This window comes from Cynara cardunculus (assembly GCF_001531365.2).
Source record: "Cynara cardunculus var. scolymus isolate 2C chromosome LG 6, CcrdV1, whole genome shotgun sequence".
NCBI lineage: Eukaryota > Viridiplantae > Streptophyta > Magnoliopsida > Asterales > Asteraceae > Cynara > Cynara cardunculus.
In genome coordinates this window covers 18,888,455-18,902,651 of record NC_037533.1, presented here as the reverse complement: position 1 = coordinate 18,902,651, position 14,197 = coordinate 18,888,455, and the positions used below count along the sequence as shown (strand labels likewise).

Here is a 14,197-nt window from a genome sequence, read left to right as displayed (position 1 = left end):
TATATATATATATATATATATATATATATATATATACACACACACACATATATATACATATATATATATTTAATTAAATGATAACTGTTTTGTTTGTGGTAACTGTGAAATTCAATCTCAACCACAAATCAATGGTTACTTTAAGAAATTAATAATTTTGGCTTGGCAATTTTAACTTAAAATATTAATTAAGGGTATTCTAGGGATTTTATAAATATCTTCTCTCATCTCTCCTATTTCCTATCTTCGGTGAATCTTATTCGACGAACCTTGTTACAATTAACCTTATATGAACACAAGATACACACTGTGATACCTACAAACAAACGATATTTACTGTGATACCTACATTTCATAAAACAAAGAAAATTAATACATTGTGATACACGTGAAACATTATGAACGTTATTACTATGATACATTGTGATTCACAAACGTCTTTAAAATACGATATATATTAGGTAATTGATATACTAGGTAACTAATTTTAATTAAATAGTTCATTCTAAAAAATTTAATATTCTTAAATATCTCAAACGAGTGGTTCATATTAGATCTCACAGTTAATTAATTAAATCTTTTAAAATAAAATAATTAATTAAAGTTAGTTACTTAATATACATCGTATTTTAAAGACTTTTGTGAATCAAAGTGTACCATAGTGATAACGTTCAGAATGTTTCACGTACATTACAATGTATTTTATTTGTTTTATAAAATGTATCAAAGTATGCATTTTCATTAGGGAAAATTGCATTAAAATGGAACAAATTTTCACATGATTCCTATCTTGGGGAACTAACTTTCACTTGATTCTTATTTTGAGGAACCAACTTTCACCTGATTCCTATTTTGGGGAACCAACTTTCAAAATCATCATTTTGGGGAACCAACTTGTACATGATTCCTATTTTGAGGAACCAACTTTCACCTGATTCCTATTTTGGGGAACCAACTTGTACATGATTCCTATCTTGAGGAACCAACTTGCAAAATCGTTATTTTATATAACCAACTTGCACCTGATTCCTATTTTGGGGAACCAACTTGCAAAATAATTATAGAAAATAACTAAAATTCATTTTTTTCAAAAATTAATGCAAAAAAAAAATCTATTTTTCATTTCAAATTTTGTTTTTTTTAAATTCAGATATCAAATTGAAGATTTTTTCGAAAAAAAATCCAAATTACCACGATAAAAATTGTTTTTTACTAATGCAATAAAAAAATCAATTTAATAGCAAAAAATTAATTGATGCCATAAAAAATTAATATTAAATATCACGTTCAAGATTTTTATATTTAGCCAATCTATGTCAATATTAAAGTTTAAATCAAATTTGGCAGGACGATCACCTACTTTACAGATAGCCCAGAGTCACTGCATTTGAACTTCCGTAACCACAAGAGAATTTTTATTCCTCATTGGATTTTTATCTATTTTTTATTTGTCTCATTTATAAATAAACTAGTTAAGGGTGCCATGTTAAGGATTCCCCTCTACAATTCCTCTTTTATCTACTAATCCACAAACTTTAAACATAATAAAATATTTGAGTATTCAACATCGTAATGAGTAGAGACACACCTGAGTTTAAGAGGAATTATAAAACCAACTCCCACAATAATAAGCAATACTAAAACAAACCAGATCAACTCTCATTGCCTACTCTTCTACCATTCCCTAACTAACAAAAATCACTCAATCTTGATTATACAGAGAGATTGACAGATGCAAGTCCTTTTTTGAAGTGATAGTCCTTTCCAAACACAAGTGTGTCAAACACCTGGTGGGAACATGAGAACACAAAATAGTAAAGAACACAAAACAAATTGAAGCTTGAAAATTAGTAAAGAACACAAAACAGATTGATCTGCAACACTCGGGTGTTTAAGTAGGAATGGAATATAGGAGAAAAAGAGTTCCAACACTGACCAAGGAGCTTATACCCAGTGAGTCCACACCATCAATTGAAGGTTGAAAAATGTTCCTGCAGTAAGTACTAATCACTATTTGCAACTAATAATTTAACTAAAACATATGACTTACAGAACTTGACTATACTATACTTTTCTGTTAAATTATGTGAAAGATAAAGAGCTAGTAACCAATTTAATCAGAACAGGTTCAAAGTTAAATGTATGCCAAATATCAAGTACATTGCATATTGCTATCATCATGTCAGCTCTTGTACTATCCCATATAATCGGAATGGAGAAAAAATCTGTACCTGTTATGGTTGGTATTAACACTAACAAAATCCATAATAGCCTTAGCCTCAAAAATCCAGCTGGTTGAGCTATCAAAATTCCAGCTGATAGCAAAATACATATCCCTCAAGAAGAATACAATTACCAGAACCAAAGTGAACACTACCCTCTAGACTATTATTATGGACATCAAAAGTAGTAAGCTTGGCAAGATCATAAAGGCTATTAGGCAATGTACCAATCCACTGATTGTTAGCAATTTCTCATTCAAAAAGACATGTTTTTTATTCTCTTCTTCCTACTGTGGTTATATATGGTTTGCATTACAATTAAAATATACGATCTTTATGTTAAACATCTATAGTATATAAATGAACAAAGACTATTAGAATTTCCATAGTTGTAGGAAGTTAAATGTTGAATATTTCGGAGTACTTCTTCCACCAAAGGAGGAGGTCCCAGTAGTTTTGCATGACTACTGGACAAAACTCGAACCTGTACCATAGGTTTCATACCCCGTATCACAAATACTCCACTAAGATACATATTACCCAAACATACAAATTGCTAAAGCAGTGACACACCTATAGTGGTGCATAAGGTGACACGTGCCACCGTATTATTCCTCCATCAATTGGTAAAAAAAATTATGTTTGAAAGGTGCAATCGTATTAATTTGTTGTGTACCACCGAATTTATTTTGAAACTACAATGACAAGAAGTTTTATTTGGTGTGCAAGGCTTTTATCAAACCCCAGACCCATGTTCAAATAGTGTTAGTGTCATTTTCTTAGTCAAATTGTACCACCAATTGGAAAATATTATATATATTTGTTTCTTATAGTCAAATTAACGATGTCACCGTTTGAAAATTTTTCCCTATAGTCAAATGGTGTCATCACTTGAAAAAATTTATAGGTTCGTCCATGTGCTAAAGACAGATCGTGATTTCAATGCAATGAGTCTACTTGGATTATTATTTATCTTATCAGGTGTGCACCAAATGAACCTCATAGATTAATTGTTTATCCATGAAAAGGACAGTTTCTTAATCATGGAAAACCACATAAACCATTGCCAACAATATCAATTACAGAAATAAAAAGAAAATATCATCTTGTAGATAAAGACAAACACCAATTATAATAAGCCTAACTCCTTTAAATGCATGTGAAGTGCATAAACTATAAGAAAAAGAAAACACACCTCAAGAATACAATGCACTGAGTGGTATAGTTATACAGAAACAGTGGGGTAATTGCTAGAACAGAGTCTCTCATGTATCTTGGTGGCAAACCTGCACAACAGTATAAAATGACGAATTTAAAGAAAAATAAGTAGGAATTTTAACAAAAACCCATCAACTGAATTAGAAAGAATCAGTTCAAAGAGCAACTACGGTTTAAATGCATGTGAAGTACAGAAACTCTATAAGGATACAGTAGTCACTAAAACTGTAACTCACCTTTGAAAAGCTAAAAAACTAAAAAGCTTCAACCAATCATTCAAACAGAACACCAAGTCACATGCTGATCTATTTAGAAACGAATAAATGAAACTAAGTAAAGCCATATAAAGATTCCAATGTAGGAATTGTTTCCAGTTTTCTCAAACACCCATCAATTGAATCAGCAAGAATCCTCACATAGCATATAAAATGACAAATTTAAAGAAAAATAAGTAGGAATTTTAACGAAAACCCATCAACTGGAGTACAGAAACTCTATAAGGATACAATAGTCACTTTTTGGATGGTTGAGGTCAATAAAACTGTAACTCATCTCCACAAAATCGCAAATTAGAGACACAAACTAAATCAAGTAACAAAATAAACCCTAACTTAACTCAATCAGATGACGCAATAAACCCTAACTTAACTCAAAATGAAGTTACAAATAAACATTAACTTAACTCAATCAGATGATGCAATAAACCCTAACTTAACTCACCTTTGAGAACCTCCACAGAATCGCTTGAAAACCTCCACAGAATCGCCTTAATCGTGCTTGAGAATCGCGTGGAGCGATCATTTATAAACACTCGCATTTGCCTGAATCGTTGCCTTGGGGACTGAATCGTCATCTCTGTAATCGTGGAGCGTGGAGAGAGCGCGATAGAGAGAGCTGGACGTTGGGCAGAGTTGCGTTGGAAAGAGGAGCGTCGTTTGGAACTTGGAAGCGATAGAGCCAGCCGGACCTTTAGTGCTTCATAGGGTAGTACTAAATGCATAGAAAAGTTGTACATTTTTAAGACTTTCTGCATTAAAGGGTAGTACCTTATGCATGTTAAGATGTTTTTAAGACATTGGGTAAATTTGCTTTATAAAGTAGTATAGATATAGATAACCCGAATTAATCGATTTTTAATCACCAATTACCAGTTTATTTCCTCTTGTCATCATCATACCTTCTTGAGACATTCTTCATCCTTTTTTTTCTTTTTTTTATTTATTTATTTTAAATATCAAATTTTTATTTCTCTCACCCCCATAATCAAATTCTCCCACCATTGATCATGGATGCTTCATCTCCATCGCTGATGAGTTCTTTATTGAAGTTCACACAGAAAGTAGCTCTAATGGTCATCAATGGCGGAAATCACCAAATCCAGATAAGGAAGAAGATGGATCCATCACTTAACATTTCCAGCAAGATACAGCAACAATCGGTCTCGATTTCCAGCCAAGAACCAAGCAACCTTTCTCTTCTGCAATCGTATATCCATCGCAAATCTCGAGTTTTTCGAGCCAATGTTTCGCCTGAACCGCCAGTTTGATCGGTGCCGCCTGGAACCCCGCCCGGCTCATCCGCCTCCGCCACTGATCAACCCGCTCGTGCCTCTCGACTCGATTCGGCCCTTCGCAGCTCACGATGTTCTTGATCTCTTCTGCAAAGTAAAACTGTTCGATTTTCGCACGTTTAGTGTCGTATTTTGGAAGCATTGCATCGAGTGCATCGAAAATGGCGGAGTAGTAATGCAGCGATTCCATAAACCGTCCGAGGAAGAAAGGCCCGTTGTGATTCGAATCTTGTTCGACAAGAACCACGGCTTTCGGGCTGAGCCCATGGACGATTTGTAGAACCGAGTTTAACGCACCCCGGCTCTCTTTTACGACACAGTGAAGTTGGAGAATGCTGTTTATTACCAAAACTTCGTTTTTGTAGGTTTTAATGTCTTCTCGTTTTAGGGTTTCCAAACTACTTTCGATAGCTGAAAACTCCAGGTTTATGTTGTGTTCTCCGGCGTAGGTTTCTAGTTCGTTACCGATGGTAACGAACTGGCCAACACAGGGCCCGACTGCAGTGATTCTGAGGCGGTGTGGAGTCCGAGTCTGGTTGGCACGACCAGCCAAACTCTGGATTAACGCACGCCACTGTTGTCCATGTCGTAGACCCAGTGTCATTCCCAAGTCCACGACATGAACATAACTCTCTCCCTCAAAGGCTTCCAATATCGTTAAGTTGGCAACGTAGTGACCGAATCGGATATGCGGGCACGTCTCGTAAACGAGTCGGAACGCCTCATCCTTTCTTTCAAACGCAACCGGGTTTACATTTCGTGCAGGGGCTACAAGCCCGACTGCACCGAGCGGCTGCACCATTGCCAGCCGGTCTGTGAGCCCCTGCATGAAACACGATGCAACCCGTTGGAACGACGAGCCGAAAACCAGTGCGTCGGCCCGAAGCTCGGCCAACAAATTGGAAGCGTGCGTTTTGTCACGGCAAGCGACAGCCTCGGCGCATGAGACCAGTAGCTGGACGAGATGCATTTCGTCCTTATTCCCATCATCCCCAACATTCCCGTACTCCGAAATCGCGTCCTTGATGGCCTCAGCTTCAAGGTACGGTTTCGTATACGTCCAGATATGGTCCCGAAACCGGAGCTTCGGAAAGCTATTAGTACTGCTACTCCGATGGATACCGGCAAAACTGTTATCACTGAAACTAGATTCCGGCATGCTTTTTGATCTTTTCATCTTGCCATTCGACGATCCTGGAAGCTGCCAACCGGTCACCGGATTGTCCAAAACCGGCAAGTAACGACGGTGGTGGAAGGAGGAGATAGAAAGATTCCGACCACCGTCACCATCGTAATCTTCATCATTAACAGGCAGTTCAGTGGTACCCAGATCGGAAAACGCTTCTACTTTTCTTTTGGTGCCACCCAATCGGAATCTTGGATCGACGCCATGGACGCCCATTTTAAGACGATCGAAGATCTGTTCATTATACAGTCGGTTTCCCAAGAACCCTACCGGAGCCATTGAAATCTGTTAATGGCTCTGAAAAAACCATAAACCATACGAGATGGGATTAAATAGACCGTCATTTTTCTTGAATTTAACGAAAATTTATTAAATTTTAAATGCTAAATATTGTTTGAAAATGAATTAAAATTCGGATATTATTGAAAACTAAAAGGGTATCCGTGCAGTGCAGCGAGATACATCTTTGTTGTAATGTTTCGTTTTATTTTTTTGTCTTTATTGATATAATACGATTTATGTGGTTTTGAGAAAGATAATGGTTTTACTTTTGAATAAAAATAAATTTAAATACATTATAAAATTTTGAAAAAACATATCGATATTAATATCAAATTAACTATTTAAAAGTTTTTGTTTTTTTTACAATTTCTTTAATTTAATTTTTTATTGTTATTTAATTTAGGTCAAATAGTGAAATAATTTTTTTGTAGCTTAACAATAATTTTTTAATAAAAATAATGATTCTGTTAGAACTCAAAGATTATGCTAATTATATTTTAGATTTTTTATATTTACAATGAGATGTTTATCCTATATTTGATTATGTTTATCCACAGTTAGTTATACGAATTTAAAAATAGAACTTTAATAAATTATACTATACAAAATTTACTTATAATCTTAAATTTGAGATAATATGCATTAATACACAGTAATTCATGCATAAAAAATGGTTTTTAAAGGTTTTTGTTAAATGTTTTATAATATATTATAGAATGAAGAGATGTTTTCTACTATCATCAAACACCCTAATAAAAATAAAAAAACTTTAATCTAACAGTATGTGAGTTTTTAACCTCTTAGGATTCAAACCTCATTAAAAGTAAAGAAGATGTGTGAATTTATTTGTTTTTTTTATCGTCTATAAATATTATATACCTAAAATAAACACCCTAATAAAAACAAATGAAGAATTCGGAGGTCTCTCGAATGTATCCCGATAATATTAAATTAACCATTTTTTTTTTAATTATGAAAAAGCTGTGTTTTTTAAATTTTTTATTTGTCAATTTTAAGGTTACCAATAAAGGAAAGTCACGGGTTGGAATTATGGCGCCATTTTTTTATTTTAATGTAGGAGATTGCCAAAATAAAACACATCCGGCCTTAGATAATAAATAGCATCACCAAATTAAAATAATGTTCTTTATTATAAAAGGGATTTGCAAATAAAATAAGAATTTGGGTTCGTTTACCAAACATTTATTCGGTAAATGTTTATCGGTAAAATTTAACACTACTATTTATTTATCGGGTAAGAGTTTAGTCCACCAAAACGGTGTTGTATGCAATAATTTACGCAGTAAACGCTTACCGTGGTAAGAGTCGTTGTCTTCACTTACTGGATAAGACTCTTGGTCTTTGTCTTGCTCTTACTGAGTAAGATTCTTGATCTTTATCATATTCATTCAGTAAGGTAACATGATTTGATAAGCGTTTATCTGAATAAGCATTTAGTAAACGGCCCATTAGGGGCTGTTTACCAAACACTTACCCGGGTAAGTGCTTACCAAGTTATGTTACTTCACCGGAGAAATATGATAAAGACCAAAAAGCTTATCCGGTAAGAGCGAGACAAGGACCATGAATCTTACCCGGTAAGTGAGGGCGACGACTCTTACCGCAGTAAGCGTTTACCAGAATAATATATTAATTCTATTTTGACAACTAATAAAAATATTTAATTAAATTTCTTAGAAGAAAATATTTAATTAAAATTAGTTACCTAATTACATCGTATTTTAAAGACGTTTGTGAATTAAAGTGTATTATAGTGATAATGTTCACAATGTTTCACGTGTATCACAATGTATTTTCTTTGTTTTATGAAATATATCATAGTGTGCATTTTCGTTATTTTCATTTATTTACAAAGGGTATCACATTGTACATCTTGTATGTATATATGGGTATCAAAGTGAATATCGTTTATAGATATCACAATATGTATCTTGTGTTCACATAAGGTTCATCGAAATAAGGTTCGCCGATGAAGAGAAGAAAGAGGAAAGACGAGAGAGAATATTTATAAAATCCTTAAAATTCCCTTAATTAACACTTTTAATTAAAACTACCAAAAATATTAATTTTCTAGTTTAACCTTTGATTTGTGGTTGAGATTGTATCTTACGGTTACCACAAACAAAACAATTCTCATCTGATTAGACCCCTATATATATGTATGTGTGTGTGTGTGAAGACATGGTTTCATTTACAAACCATGTCATTAATACAAACCATGCAAACCAATTAATTAAAAAATTTACAAAAATATTAAGTGTTTATTTATTATGATCTAGATATTTATGGAAAATCATCAAAGTTCATTTATTATGATCAACACATTATATCATAAAACAACCGAGATATTCATTGAACTATATATTTATTAGATTAGATGAACGATCGAGATTGACTTGTATGGTCTATACTAAAATCGTTAGGTTTATAAATCAAACCACTTATACGTCTTTCTTTTCTCTCTCTCTCTCTCTCTCTATATATATATATATAGTAATATATATAGAGTCGCCATTGTTACAAAGTATAGTTGCGTGTCATAGCGTTCTCTTTACGTCATACCAAAACGACCTTGTGTGCAAGTATCCTTCGTCAAGGCAGAACACCTCGTTACAAAACCGAGGTATATGTTACGTGTTTGAAAAATTTATAGCTTTTCGCACTACGTAACGTAAAAAATCGACCAATCGAAGCAAAAATAAATAATAATAATTTAAAAAAATAATTAAAGATCCGAATTGAATTAGTTGGTGTTTAATGGCCGCCGAAACAAACGGGAACCCGAAATATAAACAAATCGCATATAAACAAAGTGTTGCATAGTTGTGGCAACAAGGAGAACCGCATTCATTGGCTGACTTCTATTTCCCCTCCTTACACCGTCTCCCCACTATCATTATTATTATTATTATTTTATTATTATTATAAAATTGTAAATATTTATATTTATTTATGGGATTTAATATAATTATTTATCAGAGTTGTAAACGAGTCGAGCTGATATTTGGACCGAAAGTTGATCTGTAACTTTAACTGGTCCTGTATGGAATCTATCGCAAAAAAAATCAATGTAGGGAGGCATTTTTTGGCTCACTTAACGACTAAGAGGTTGTTTGACAGTTGCTGAATGATTTTGTGCAGAATGATTAAGAGGCTCTCATAATACAGTGCAAAATGAAATATAATTGTTTGGTAATTATTTACATTGAAATTAGGGTGCTGAATGGTTAAGGGAGACTCATGATACAAAATCATTCAGAATGTTATAGAACCATTAACAGACAGACTTTAATTTTTTGCCGAACAAGATTCACCTCTTAACGATTCAGAGGTTGTTTCTTAATGGAACTATTAAGAGGTAAACAAGCAACCCCTTAGGTTAGGGCTGTTTGACAGTTGTTAAATGTTTTAATGCAAAATGATTAAGTGTTCAGAATGCTTAAGAGACTCTCATAATAAGTGCAAAATGAAATATAATTATTTGGTAGTTGTTTACAATTAAACTAAGGAGATGAATGGTTAAGGAAGACACAAGATACAAAATCATTTAGAGGGTTTTAGAACCATTAAAAAACGGACTTTTTTTGTCAAACAAGATTCACCTCTTAACGATTCAGATGTTACCTCTTAATAGAACTATTAAGAGGTAAACAAACAACCCCTTAGGTTAGCAGGAGGATTTGGAATCAAAACCAGAACATGTTTTGTATTTAGACAAAATCGTTCGAGCTGAGTCTGAGCTGATATTGAAGTCGAGTTTGACTCAATGATTTTGGGTTGAATTTGAATTGATGGTCCAACAAGCTAATATTCGCTCAACTTTGAATATTAGGGAAATTCCTGTTGAAACCGTTATCCTTTTATCCTAAAATAAATGTCTACAATAAAAAGATACATGGTTTTAGAAATGTGTAATTATTACAGTTTTTTTAATTAAGTAAACGACATTACTTTTAATGTAATTAAGGATATTTTTTTTGAAAAGTAGACACTTATTTTGGGACAAAATAGAAAAAATATAAACACTTATTTTTAGACGAACAGAGTATTAAGAAAACAAGTTTGACCCAAAAATACATACCAAATTTTCACTACAAGTTTGAAACCGGTTCGGACAAATCTCGTAATAGGTAACGTCCAACAATAGCATTGTTTCGAGAATAACTGACATTAATCACATATGTTGAGCGGACTATGCGACCATCTACACAAGTTCTATATTCGTGGCGCATGCCGTGCACGACCTTCAAGCTCGCCAGTGTTTTTCTCTTATGCGCCTTTGTCTCCAAGACCTCCAGACCTGCTTTCGAAGTCGCGTACAACACATAAAGGTTGTCGGCCACCAGGATTATGTTGAAAGACTCTAGATCTGTATATGCTATTCTGCGAACATTTAACCATACTAAAATCTGATAAAAATATATATTATTTTGCATAAAAAGCATGTTCATGTCACCCTTAGCAAAAATAGGCAAACATGTAGTGAGAAAATATACGACAATTAAAGTATATACTATTTGGCATAAAAAGGTGAATTTCCTAAACTGGTAATTGATTTAAAGATGTTTTGGGCAAAACCTATTCCCAGGGTGTGACGGGCGATGTCTACAGGGCCCAGGTACATATTCACCGCGACATGCTGATCCGCGATTACTAGCGATTACAACTTTATGTTCCCGAGTTGCAGAGAACAATCCGAACTGAGGCAATCTTTCTGGATTCGCACCGCCTTACAGCCTTACTTCCCAGTAATTACCATTGTAACACGTGTATGACCAGCCCATATGGTGTCATCGTGTACATTCAATCCTAGGTACTAGAATTTGACTAAATCAAGCTTGAAATATTCAATAAACATTTTGACTCGCTTGTAGCCTTAGAATTCAAATCTTAAATTTTTTCAAGTCCATAAAATTCCATTCGGTTACTTAACCAGATCTTCATATGCCAGAAATTTTAGACTGTTTTTCATGTTTGACGGCCTCAAAAATTCGATTCGAATATTGTCAGGTATTACGAACAATTTAAGATAAGTATGTATATGTAAGTAGAGCCCCCCTTATTTTACAAGCCAATATTTTGTACAAACTTACAAACCAGTTTTCATGTGTTGTTAAGAAATAATAGATGTGAAAAATACAATTTTATTTCATATGTGAAACATTTATAACTGTTTTTTCCCACATCCAAAATTGTTTTTAATATTTTAATATAAAAACAATATTATATAAATATTGTATTTTTAGGGTTTATAAATTTATAGGATTTGTACAAATTAAAACCATGATAAGGTTCTAAAGGAGACATTGAACTATTAAATAATAAAATTTTCAAAATAAACAACGGCACGTGTTTCACTGCATCAGTCACGTGCACATGTTCTTGTATAATTGGTTTTAGGTTTTGCATTTTTTTAGAAATTAAATACGTTATTTTTATAACAAAATTTAATTGATTTATTATATAATCGTATTTATGTCATGCAAAATTTTAACGTCGTATATTGATCTAAATAAGTTTTTAAAATTAAAACCATGATAAAAGACTATTCAAAACCAGTAATCGAAAATATTTAACGGATAAACAGTATTCAAGTCTAACATTTATTAAACGTTAAACAAAATTTCAAAGGGTTTGGTTTGAAATTCCTAATGTTTGGCAAATCTTGTGAAATTCTATGATACATAGGAGCTATTTGACAGTTATTGAATGGTTTGGTGCAGAATAATTAAGAAACTCTTATGATATAGTCCAAAATGAAATATAATTATTTGATAATTGTTTACAATAAAATTAGGGCGTTGAATGGTTAAGGGAGGCCAATAATACAAAATCATTCAGAGGGTTTTAGAACCATATATTTTTTTGCCAAACAAAATTCTTCTCTTAACGGTTGAGATGTTATCTCTTAATGAAACTATTAGAAGGTAAACAAACAACCTCATAATAAAATTTATGATGAAATTAATATGAACTGCCACGTGGTTGGATCAAGGGGCGGAAAGCGATGCACGCTAACAAGAGAATGGCAGAGGAAACACCGTCATCTTGGAGGTGTGACATGCTTCGTTTGAACTTGGTTGTGTTTGCTTTGTTATATTGAGTTACCGATCGAGGTTGATGACGGTGGCGGTGATTTTGACTTTTGTGTTGTTGACTTTGTTCATTCTTGACCTTTGAAACCATCTTCTTCTTTGATCAATTTCTTGGAAAGCAAGTGGGGATGATGAAGGTGTTTGGAGGATTTTGTATGCATGGGGAACAACCATACTATACACTTTCTTATATAGGCAATGACACCAAACCCTTGCTTTATATGTTGAATCGTGTGTGTATATATATATATATATATATATATATATATATAGAGAGAGAGAGAGAGAGAGAGAGAGAGAGAGGGGAACGATCAAATGAAAACCACTCCAATTTGTAAAAACCGTAAAAACTACTCTCATCCGTCGTTAATCTTATGAAATTTTTTCATGAAATTGTTAATCTTGTGAAATTGTTTCATATAATATTTTTTTTGATGAAGTTGTTTCATATGTGGTTATGAAATTGTTTCATATACTACTTAATGAAATTTTAATGAAACTGTTTCATGTATTTATCTAAAATTAAAATAATGAAAATGATAATATCCATGATTAACACCCTCCACAACAAAAATGGTTAATCAACCTCTCATAATTACAAAAAAATGAACAAAATAAAAAATTATGATTGGTTGAATGAGGTTTTCAAGGTTTTTACAAATTAAGTGGTTTTTATTTGAACCCACTCCTATATATATATAGACTTGGGATCATGTAAGATCAAAGGTTTTTCGTGAGACCCGTAAGACCAATTCTCAACCCGTAGATTAGATCTACAATCTGAATATTCATAATAAATATATATGTTATACTCTTACGGAAAATGTTATACACACACACACATATATATATATATATATATGTACATATATTATATGTGTGTGTGACATTATATTGAGAATCTAATTCGTGATATCTCTGAAAATCAGTGCATCATATGCTATTACATATGATTTTTTCCAACTATAGCTATAACTTAATGTAGTCATTAACATATATTTGTTACACAATGTGTTTGATTCATATGTACTCGGTTCACAACATAAAACTTTTTTGCGTGTTTGTGAAACAAAAAAAATACACGTAAAAAAGTTTTACATTATAAATCGAATACATATGAAACAAACACATGTTATCAGTAAATTATATATTATACTTAGATGAAAAAAAAAATATAAAATAAAATCTTAAAGTAAAATTTTTTATGGATCTCACAAATTTTATACTGATATTATACTTTATGTTATGTTGGTAGATAGATTTTTTAGATCTTATAAAATGTCAAAGTAATAATTTATTAGCAATTAATTGGTAGCCGTTGATTTGCACATGAGTGCATGTTCCTTTTTTCATTTTTCGTATTTATTTTCCTAAATATTTTATTGGGTTTCAAATAACATAATGCTTTTAATGAATAATGCGTCCGTTTTTTTAGTTTCATAATGTGAGTTTATTTGAGCAGATTAGAATGATACTCGTACAATACAACGATATATATCTTGATTTTAATATTTTTTTTATTTTTTACTTTTGTTGGTGTAATACGATTTATATGATTTTGAAAAAATAATAATATTTTTATTTTTAAATAAAATATAAATTT

At 32.5% G+C, this 14,197-nt stretch overlaps 1 protein-coding gene across 1 annotated transcript; it reads right to left on the bottom strand.

Moving 5' to 3' along the window:
* Positions 1 to 4,846: 4,846 nt before the first annotated feature.
* Positions 4,847 to 6,540, bottom strand: LOC112514246 (DELLA protein RGL1-like). Its single transcript, XM_025120579.1, has 2 exons — positions 6,535 to 6,540; positions 4,847 to 6,481 (listed from the first exon to the last, which is right to left on the bottom strand). The coding sequence occupies exons 1-2, from the start codon at positions 6,538 to 6,540 to the stop codon at positions 4,847 to 4,849; spliced, it is 1,641 nt and encodes a 546-aa protein (XP_024976347.1).
* Between the last annotated feature and the right edge of the window lie 7,657 nt (positions 6,541 to 14,197).